The sequence below is a fragment of the Nilaparvata lugens genome, chromosome 13, assembly GCF_014356525.2.
Source record: "Nilaparvata lugens isolate BPH chromosome 13, ASM1435652v1, whole genome shotgun sequence".
NCBI lineage: Eukaryota > Metazoa > Arthropoda > Insecta > Hemiptera > Delphacidae > Nilaparvata > Nilaparvata lugens.
The window spans coordinates 22,573,119-22,585,101 of NC_052516.1; the positions used below are offsets into that span (position 1 = coordinate 22,573,119).

An 11,983-nucleotide genomic window follows, 5' to 3' on the forward strand; every position below is an offset into this window, starting at 1 on the left:
TAATAATCGATGGCAGACCTGAGCTAGAGCTCAGCTCGTGATGACCGGACTATATTCAATGTATTACATTATTTGTGGTGCTCTGGCTATTTCAATAATTATTTTATCTTAATTTGATTTGGACTGTAAAGTATAGATTTGAAATGTGACAGTTTTGGGCATGAGCATATTGTGACTTACCTCAAGTCAAGTACAAATATTTTTACACAATACAATAGGTCAATTGAATTAAATTAGCGAATGCTAGTTCTAAAGCAGGTCATTCATTTTATCGGACATTCTTGTCCGACTACTTTGACACTTTAAACTGGAAAAACACAAACACCCACGTTAGCGCATGCGCTCTGTGTCTGTATTGAATAGTAGTTCCATCAATGTCTTGGCACGACATTGTTATGCCGCATATTGACTACAATCATATACAATATATTTTCTATTAGGAATCCAATGTATATCTATTATCAATATTATCTAGAATGTATTCTAGTTTCATTGGATGGAACCAAAGACTAGTTGCTAGTCACTAGAATCTAGTTTTCATTCAATCGATTAATTAAATGAATAAGTGAATGAATTTTCTTTACTGCAGACAACAGCTGCGGGCCCAGCAGGGCATGGGAGGTGGTATGGGGGGTCCCACATCACAGCAGTCGCAAATGTTCCAGCAACCTCCTGGGGGCCAGATGTACACCACTATGCAACAGCAGCAAGGTAAACTTTAGTTGGTTAGGAACCCACCTAAACCTATAGGTACTATCATATCTCATTCTCATTCTCATGTACCCTATAGAGTAGAATATTATCTCCAATATAATAAAGGAAAAATTGGCTTATACACGCTCGGGATAGGAAATTCACGAATGACGCATCACTACTCAACTGATTAACTTGAAATTTTTCATATAGATTCTTAATTTACAGAGGATGTTTATAGGCCTATTTCGAATTCTTCAAGATTTCAGTATTTCAAGTTTTCAGTTTGTCAAGTTTTTGATTAGACACTTGCGGAGCTCGGGTTACCTGCTAATTTTCTAATAAAATTAATTATCTATTTATGCCTTTATAAGGGCAACTTCTCATGGAGTTTCAACCTCTGTTACATGGTAGGTCTCCGTTTAGAGTAGGCGGCATGACTGAAATTAGTCTAAATAGCAACTATTTGCAACAATAGTTGCTATAAATACCTAAATTTCCAGAATTGAGATTAAATAGTTTGTTAATTTATTATATTTTTACATTGTTAAAAAACAATCTGGAAACTTTGGGGAGCTAGAAAAGGATAGCGCTGTATGCTTTGTTGAATGATAGACAAGGATAGCAACACCAATGTTGCTATCAAATACTTACATTGTAATGTAAGTTCCTCACTATTGTGTCTGTAGTCATGGTGGTAATGATTCATTAGGCTGGCCACTAACGGTAAAGCATGCGTGATACAAATGTTGTCATACTTTGTTGCGTCATGACAGGGAAAGGCAACATTTTTGAGTTTGGGTTTTATCTCCTACTTTTTGTTGCTTATTTTTTTCTTCGATGCTCTATTTGAGGTTAAATTGTTTTTCTATCATTATAATTTTTATTTTCCAGTTGTTTATTCATTGTTATTGAATGTTCATATTGTTATGGATGAGGCCTTTAGAAGGATGGCAGGAGGCGAGAAGTTTCCAGTAAACAATACAGAGGAGGCAGAGGGGCTTCTAGATCATTCTAGATTATTCCCGTGAGTTCATTTTGGTGCGGGGGGACGTCGACCAATGACAAGCGTGTTCCAGAACCTTCGATCACTGTGATTGGTCGGATCACCACACCTCCAGTCCCTTCTGGAGAGTTCTGGAGCACTGTATTCTCCACCTTCTAGATGGTTCTGCGGAATCTATAAAATGGCGCGTGTTTCAGACGGGAGTTAGTTGACAAACTACAGTGCTATTATTCGTTTCTCCCCATTGTGTCAGACTAGTGATAAAGTTATGATAATCGTGACGGATATTAGAGTGATAATAGACGTTTGTAGTTGTTTAAACAGCTATTATTTCTTAGTGACAGTTATTCTCGAACAGTTCTTATACTAGTAAACGTAAGCTTGTGTTTAATTCCTTGTAATTTATTAAGTAGTTATAAGTTTATAGTTGTTTCTAGTGTACCTCCGTGTGTTATAGTGTTGTAAGTAATAAATCTAATCAGTATAAATCGCCTCAAGTGTTTATTTAGTGTAGAAACCCGTAACAATATTATATTACTGATGATAAACATGCATGATGGATATGTGCATGTGCAAGATAAACATTCGATCGTGCACATGTTTATCATACATGTTTTACCGTTAGTGTCCAGCCTTGTGTTCTTAATAAACCTTGTTGTGTTGCAGGTTTTTATGCGATTGTTTTGATATTTTGTTGCAGAAATGATGAGCAAATATGGAGGCGGAGCTGGTGGAGGCGCAGGAGTGGGGGGTGGTGGTGGCGGCAACCCGTACGCGGGGGGCGGGGGAGGAGGGTTCCCGGGGGCGGCAGCAGGGGGTCCAGGGGGGCAGCAACAGTTCAACATGCGCCAGCAACAGCAGCAGGCTGACTACTTGCAACAACAACAACAACAGCAACAACAGAGGGTCAGGCAACAACCTTATATGCAGGTGAGTACACAGTTTCATATTATTTGATCTACTAAAAAAATTTACTGACATAAAAATTGTATGTATGAATACTTGTTGGCTTGGCTACTTGTAAAGTGTTCTCACTAAGGGCTGGTTTCCGAGTTCGGAATTTGACTAAGTTCTAGACTTTAAATAGCTGGGAAACCTGCCCTTAATAAATTAAATATCAATTTGATGCATTCAACATTGCAATTATGCAATATCATAGTAATAATATATAACATAAATATTAATAATAAATTAATGAAAACAAAATGATAACTTGTAGTACCCTTTATTACTAGTAGTTCTGTGAACAGTAGACCTCACGTAGTATTCTCATCCACAAGTACCTGATTGAAACTATAGACCTTATGGAAATACAGCAATAGACTGGCTTCTCCACACATCTGTGTAATCACTTGTCAGATGATTTATGATGAATAATTCTATAGTTTGATTTTCACTCTAATATTGGCGTATGAAGGAGGCTCCTTTTTCCTTTTATATTATCATTGAAATGCAAAATTTCCAAAAACCTTGTATATACGTCGACGCGCAATCAAAAAAGGAACATACCTATCAAATTTCATGAAAATCTATTCCCGCGTTTCGCCGTAAATGCGCAACATATAAAAATATAAACATTTCAACATTAATTAAATATTTAAACATTAAGAGAAATGCCAAACCGTCGACTTGAATCTTAGACCTCACTTCGCTCGGTCAATTGAAAACTTTAAAATATTACATCGATTGGTTTCGAACATAACATGGGTTATTTTCAAGTTGAAAAGACATTGCCATTTCAACTTGAAAATGACCTAAGTTATGGTTGAAACTAGCCGTTGTAATATTTTCAAGTTTTTAATAATAAAGGGCACTAGGCTACAAGTTATCATATTGTTTTCATTAATTTGTAAAAAAGTAGCTCTTATAAGTGAAGTGTTTTTATATTAATAATAATATACAATATCAATAAATAACTCAATATTATTCGTTACAAGTGGTAATTGAGTGGAATACTTGTAATCAATTTATTAATTCAAGTCATCTAAATTCGAAATTTATAGTTTTCATGTGTAGTTTTGACTAAAATTTTATAAAAATTGTAATCGTGAAATTCTAACCTTATCTTGGTTTTTGTCACCTATAATTTTGGAAGAAAAATATAGCACAAGGACTACCTTATTATTCTATCTACCAATCTTATTACATTAGTGAATTTGCATTGTAAATAAAAAAAATAAATAGAGAAACTATAGCATAAGAAGATATCTCATGGTATAGGTCGTTCATGTTCCAAATTTCGAGTCGATTTTTGTCAACTCAAGTCCATTACTGTCGACTACTGTCTATTATTACTAAATAGGGTTAGAGAGTGTAAGAACGGCACAGTATGAGAGACTACCAGCGTCACATAGCTTCACGAAAAACAGCTACTGGAACTATCGGCTTCAGTTAACATTGAAAATTGAACATTGTTATAACCAACAATTATTATAATTATTATCATCTATAATATCATATTATTACCCCTATGCCATGGGATATCTTCTTATGCTTTCTTTTCTCTGTGGCAATATTCTCTTGCAATAGGCTTCAGCAAAACAAAATATGTATCAATAAATTGTCCTTAACTTCGACTTATTTCAAAATTATAAGCGTTTTATGGTACCGTAATTTTGAAAAAATAGGCTAATCTTTATTTTTTTCCTTTCCTGATGAATTCCTCTTTATTTTCTCCCACATTCACTGGCACACAAGAGTCATCTTATGCAAGTGGTATCCGCTGACAGGGTGGCCACCTACCGGGAAAACCGGGATAACCTTGAATTCCTCATGATTTTACTAACCGGGAAAAATGCCTTGAATTCCTCATGAATTTTTTACAATTACTCATGAATTTTACATAAATTGAAATTAATTTAGGAAATAAGAATTTCAATTAATCTTGTAAAGAAGTGTACAGTAACAATAAACTGAAATAAAAAAAACACGTGATGGCTAGCAACAATTGGTAATATTCTTAGTCATGATATAAAACAATTACATTTTAAAATTAAGTATTTTGATGGCTTCATTCTCTTCGGAATGAGACTTTCTTGAAGGTTTGAAGAGTCACCAACAGCCGGAATCGGCTATGGTTCTGTACATATAAATGGCTTCATTAGTAAACGTATTACTCATTTATTACATAATAAATGTTCAAATGTATTGATAACCTTGACACTGTAATCTATTTTTGTGAGGAATTTTTCGTTTTTTAACTACTCACTGAGTGTTGAAAATGGACCCTGTCCGAAAGCACTCCACACACAATCATGAGTAGTTGAAAGAACGTACTAATTCCTCACAAGGATAGACTGTAGTGTCAAAAATTATCAATATATTTGGAAATTCAAATACGCTATTCGCAATTCGTCATGGATGATCAAACTGAAGATTTCCATAATATAATTTTTAAAATCCAAAAAAGAGTGATTAGGAATTTAACTCACTCTGGGAGGAGAGACTCTTGCAGGCCCATATTTCGCAGACTCAACCTTTTAACTCTTCCGGCTTTATATATGGTTGACATTTTAATGTACATGAAAAGAAATAGTGAGATAATTGCTGACAACAATCCCATTCACAGGTTTCCTCAGCGTAACAACAATCTTTATTTGCCCAAGCACAGAATTACCGTCTATGAGAAGGGAGCCTTATATTCAAAAATATTTAACACTTTGAAAAACAAGTTGAAAACGGAGACTAATTTGAAAGTATTCAAAAATAAAATAAGTGATATACTATTAAAGAGTTGTCTCTTTAGTGTTGTTGAGGGAGGGAATGAGGTCCTTGTCTGCTAGTTTAGACGTATAGGTTTTTAAGAAGATTAATATATTGAATAAAATCAATCTTGTATGTAACATATTGTATAAATATGTAATTGACAGTTGGCATGTAGTGTGAGTTTTAATGAAGCTCACATATACACAACTAAGCGCCATGAATAACAATAATAATAATAATAATAATAATAATGATAATAATAATAATTCTTCACGGAATGTATGTTGTTTCTCAAATACCGCGAATACTCTACCTTGAAAATTTGAAATTTTACTCTGGAAAACCAGGAATTACTCATTATTTTTCTATTTTAAAATGGGTGGCCACCCGACTGATATAATTTCTAGTTTGCTATGTATTGTGATATTGCATTTTTTCGTGCTTTGAAATCTCAAGTTGTATGAATGTTTGTGTGTGGAATAGACTTGAATTTGAATAAGGACAATTTTAAATGTTCAATTTTAATTGTTTTCAATAGCAAGCGCCGAACGTTACAATGGGTGGAATGGGAGGTGGTATGGTAGGGGGGGCTGGCCAGCAGGGAGGACCCCCCCAGGGCCCCCCTCAGGGGCCGGCGCCCCCGTACAGCCGTGGTGGGGGAGGGGGCGGAGTGCCGCCCCAACAACAGCCGCAACAACAGCAACAGCAGACTTCGCAACAACAGTTTCAACAGGTAAGCAAAAATGTATTATATTCACTTTGATAGTCTACTTGCTCTATCACTACCTGGATGATCACTATGGACATTTCACCATGAAAATACAGTCAAAATTTACTCTTATTTACTTTTCCTTGTAGGTTCTCTACAGTTGTAAGATTGAAATGAATACCTATTCTTAATTTATGTTTTTAAAAATTCACCACATGTTTCAACTTTTATAGCCATTTTCAATTTTATAAAAAATTCACTATAGGTGATCATCTACTGATGATCTATCACTACCTGGATGATAACTATGTACATTTTACCAGGAAATACAGTCAAAATGTAATATGTATTCACTTTTCCTTATAGGGGTTCTGCAATTTTTAAGAATGAAATAAAAATTCTCAGGTTCCCTTTTGAAATTATGTTTTATAAATTCACCACAACATGTTTCAACTTGAATTGCCATTTTCAATTTGAAATGAAATTCAATGTTATTTATTTCATTTCATTCCCTGTTGGAAATTGCATTAGTTTGAAGCATATTTTGGTGAGTTAATAAAGCATTTTAAAAGGGTATGCTAATTAATAATATTTTTTTTCATTCAACATATAGCATATTTTACGAGTTTGTGGTGAAATAGATTAATGTCCTTTTGTAATTAGAGTAATATTCATGTAGCTATCTAGTTCTGTTCAGAGGCGGTCGCATTGATTACTATGATCTAAATTGAGCACTTTTTTCATAACTTCAGATTGAAACATTTGGTCGATGTGACTTTTTAGCTACTGCAATTCTAATTGGAAGAATGATGCGTTGATTTTGTCAATACCATTATGGAGAAATATTATTTGTCATATTATATTACGCAGAAGTACCGCAACATCTCCTCCCATACACAGTCACCAAATCACACTAATTCTCAATAAATGTGCTTTATTTTGAATTGAGCGTTTCTTTTATAATTTCAGATTTAGATATTATCAATTAGATTTGACATTTCAGCTATCGTATTTCTCAAAAATGGATTGTTGTATTTTGTGACGTTTTCTGCTAATTATGTTGTATTTTGTGACATTTTCTGTCAATAATTTGTTGCAGCAAATGAACCAGCAACGACTGAACGCCTCTGTGAGACATCAGCTGATGCAAATGCAGCAACAGCAACAACAGCAGCAGCAACAGCAGTCGCCGCAACTTGTTGCGCAACTGCACCGGCAAATGCAACATCAACAACAACAACAGCAAACGGGGGGCAACCCACAACAACAGCAACAACAGCCTGGCCCGGGGGGGCATCCGTACGGCGGTCATCAGCCTCCCGCTTATTAAAACAAAGGTTCTCATTTTACAACTTGGCAATTTTTTGTTGTCCCGATACGTTATTTTCCATGTATTTCTTTATTAATTGTATTATTATGGGAATCACTGGTAGCCTTTAAAAAAAAATTATATGAACACAACTAGTTTCGGACTATGTGTAACCTTATCTAAATTTGGGGGAGGAAAAGCACAAGATTACCTTATTTTCTATCACTATCATTTTGATGATGTAGGCCTACTGATTGTATGAATCAATAAAGAATTGATTAATTTGTATAATTAAAGAAAGGGTACTTTTAATTTCTATATTATAATAATCAGTCAATAATTCAAGTAGCTTTTTTAAAATAATTAATTAAATTACTTATTTATGTTTTGATTTATTCATGTATCGTTTCATTTATTTATTGGTTGGAAAAAAAATGCTAAATCTGTTTTGACTTTTTTTTATTTGAGTATTGTACTCACAGTTCAATTGTTGTAGAGTATTTTAAGAGTTTGCATCTTTGACTGCATTCTGTCATGTCATTATCAAGAATTGCTAGATTTCGTAGTGTTTTTCACAAAAAAGAAACTAAAGAAATAGGTAATTGCTCAAAACGTATTTAATTATCTAGTCACATAGATTTGAAATGTGATAAATTACACATGCATGGCATACTATATTGTGACATAATTCACAATTTACTGTGCAAAGAAATACCTGCAAGAGTGAGCACAGGTATACATTTACAGTTTTCATCCGCATTTTGGGATATTTGAAGTCAAAATGAAAAATCAACTTAAATATCGCTGACAGGGTCTAGAGGTTTTTTCAGTCTGCTTGAACAAGCAGCCATTAGCCATCTTTGTCCGTGAGACTTTGTGGATTTCAAACAAAACAGTCATAATTTAGTGACACTTTGCCTTGCAAAAATCCAAATATCTCATTCCCGAAATTTACAAGCTGACATAAAACATACAACGGTAAAACATAAACACGACCTAAAAGATAAAGAAACCTCAAGGGTTTGAAAGGTGAAAGGGTAGGTTATTAGGAGGTAAGGTTTTTGCTTTTAAATGGCAAAATGCTTTTATTATTCAAATGTTTTGATAATTATTGTAAAGCATAAACAGAAAGCTTGCATGTCAGAACATGTTTGTGTTATACAGAGTGGGTGAAAAGTCCGAGAACGGCTCAATATCTCATACAAAGGTAATTTGATGGTGGGTGTGATTGAGGATCCTACTCAAATCGAAAATACTACTTTACTATGACTTCAAAAATCTGGTCCGCCATCTTGTATCCGCTATATTGAATGCAACTTTATTTTTTTAAATAGGAAGGTGGTCATGCGATACATGATTTCGATACGAAATTTCAAGAAAAAATGAATGGTGAAAACCGCACATCGATATCTCAAACCGTTCAGAAGATAATCACATGATTAATAAGTACTGTTCAAAGCAGAAAGGAAAGAAAAAAGTATGAGAACGGCTTAACTTAGTATCTCATAAAAGATTGTGATTCCAATATGAGTGTGATTGGGGATCCTACTCAAATTGAAAATACTACCTACTTTACTATGACTCCAAAAATCTGGTCTACCATCTTGGATCCGCCATATTGAATGCAACTTTATTTTTTTAAATGGGAACGTTGTCATGCGATACATGATTTCGATACGAAATTCCAAGAAAAAAAATGAATGGTGAAAACCGCACACCGATATCTCAAACCGTTCAGAAGATATTCACATTATTAATCAATACCACTTATGTATTTCATTTCTGATATGCATGATATTGATTAATAATGTGAATATCTTCTGAACGGTTTGAGATATCGATATGCGGTTTTCGCCATTAATTTTTTCTTGAAATTTCGTATCAAAATCATTCATCGCATGACCACCTTCCTATTTAAAAAAATAAAGTTGCATTCAATATGGCGGATCCAAGATGGTGGACCATATTTTTAAAGTCATAGTAAAGTAGTATTAATTTCCAATTTGAGTAGGATCCCCAATCATACCCACCATCAAATAACCTTCGTGTATGAGATATTAATCCGTTCTCGGATTTTTCACCCACTCTGTATAGTTTGGCTATACGTCTCCATATGATTTTCGGGGATGCGATATTTTGCCTACCTTGTCCTGCACGGGTCAGGACCATCCACGATCCACTTCTAACGATAAACTACTATTACATGAAGGTCCAGTTTCTAGGCTACATGTGTTTCAGTCCTGGTTTAAAACAACAGCTGATTAATCCAGTCAATATAGACATAAAAAAGGGGGTGTGCTTGTAATTTATATTGTAGTTCTGATTTTTTAATATAATATTTGCATACATAAGAGAAGTCTAGAACCAATTTCTTCATGCAAAATTTCCTTGTGCTAGATACAGGATGGTCCAAAAACCTCGTATTTTCGGCTCATTTTCCAGTTTTCAGCTATTTCTGCCAAAATTTGCTCCCGCCTTTTTTTAGATTATAAAATTATGAATAGAATGAGATCACTCGGAACTCACTATCTCCAATGAGTACTGAGTTATGATTTTTCAAAAATGAGTGACATTTGAAGAAAAAATCAATTTTGATGAATTTTAGTTTTTGATCAACAATATCTTCCGATTGTTACCATTTAGATGTATAATTCAAAATCCCTCGGGGCATATTTTTGTGCTCTACAATCTGAGATCAGGTAGAGCGCTCTATTCCATATAGATTTTCAGGTACACCTGACAACAATGCTCCTTGTATTATGAAAAACATCTAATTTTCAGCTTCAACCATCATCACCAACTTCATTGTCCCCACATTGATATTTCGCACAATGACATGAGATTATGTTCTATGAGAATCACCCGTTAGATGCACTCCATTTCAGTATTTCCTAGTGGAGAGGCGCGCTTAAGGACACCTCAAGGATCAAAATTTCAAACACTTATAACTTTTGACTCAATGCTCAGATTTCATCGTACTACATTCTTCTCGGCTTGTCAAGGCGGTTCAAAATCATGCATCATAAGTCAAATTCGGTCGAAAAATGGAAAATTTATTGTTGAGTCTACTTAAGCCCATATCCCAATACACAATGTCTATATTCAAAGCTATGTATCTCGGTAAACCCTCATTAAAACAATTATTACTTGATCTTAAAATCTATCTCCGTTATAACTGAGACGTGCTTATAGGTGTGAGCCTTCTTCATCTGATTTTCAATTTAAACGTTTATTATTCTCAATCAACAATAGAATAAATCAATCAAATCAAATTATAATTCAAGTAGCACAAGATTTCTATGAAAATTATTGATTCATTCGTTCATGCATTTATATAACTATCCATGTTTCTGTATTTATTTTTCATTATATGAATTTATGTCTTTTTTCAGGCTGACTGGACGCAACTTGGAACAAGTTCCTTCACAAAAAAGCAATTATCAGTGTAAATACAATTATAATGATATTATCCTTATATTTATTTATTCAGGACCAAGTACCTCATAAAATTCACAAACGAGAAATTAAGAACAGTGCTTCGAAACGAAAACTTTAAGATGCGTTCCTTTACAATTAGATTAATTAGCAATGTAGATAATAATCTTTATGATAGTATTAATTTACAGGAATGAGTACTGTACCTCGAAAGTTCTAAATCGGGAAATGAAAAATACAATTTTCAGTTATAAATTAATTATTGAGTTTTAATTATTAAAACTATGAAATTAATTATTCATTCTATTTGAATACTTTTATGGGACTAAATTAGGATAATACTCAACATTTCATTAATTTTCTTTTTTTAAAAGCGTCAAAGCTATCATACTTTATGTATAAAGACTCGTTTTTTTAAATGCAAACGTAATATTCAATACTGGATAACACAGGTACAAAATTGCACTATATAATTTTTCATTCTACATTATGAATACTTATATTTATTTATGCTATTATGAATGTTTCGTAAGTGAAAATTGATTCGAATAGCTGAGTTGCCTATACAGATTTTATGTACGTACGTATTTACGTATAAATATTAGTTTGTCATACAATAGTAAGATTTGAATCAAACCAGCATTTTTGCTATTCATAAGGAATACTGATAGTTTAAAAATCCCTAGATGCATGTCTATTGTAGGCTATATTAGCAGATTGTTCCTGTAACACAAGACTTCTAAATTTTTATGAAAAAAGTCCCACTTTTATAATCATCATTTTTGATAAATATTCATTTAGGTAATTATTGTAGCATTTGTTCATAATTGAATAGTTATACTCTCAGAAATAATTGTTCATGACAATATAATAAATTATTATTGTATTCAAAAGGTATTAGTTCATAACTGAAAAATATTATAATTTTAGGTTTATTTTGCATCACAAAACGATATTATTTTCCAACTCATTGTATTTATTAATAGATATTCATTCTGTCCTTTATAATTTATTGTTTTTCAACTATTTATGAATACTATTGGTTCAATGTATTTCAATTTATTATTTATAAATTATTCATTCAATGTTATTTATTGAGCTTAATATAGAGAAGTGATCGTTGTAC

At 33.2% G+C, this 11,983-nt stretch overlaps 1 protein-coding gene across 1 annotated transcript; it reads left to right on the forward strand.

Moving 5' to 3' along the window:
• The first annotated feature begins 566 nt into the window (after positions 1–566).
• Positions 567–11,608, forward strand: LOC111052707 (putative uncharacterized protein DDB_G0271606). The gene is made up of 5 exons (XM_039440100.1): positions 567–711; positions 2,400–2,629; positions 5,943–6,137; positions 7,213–7,450; positions 10,815–11,608. The coding sequence occupies exons 1-4, from the start codon at positions 570–572 to the stop codon at positions 7,441–7,443; spliced, it is 798 nt and encodes a 265-aa protein (XP_039296034.1). The 5' UTR covers positions 567–569; the 3' UTR covers positions 7,444–7,450; positions 10,815–11,608.
• The last annotated feature ends 375 nt before the right edge of the window (positions 11,609–11,983 follow it).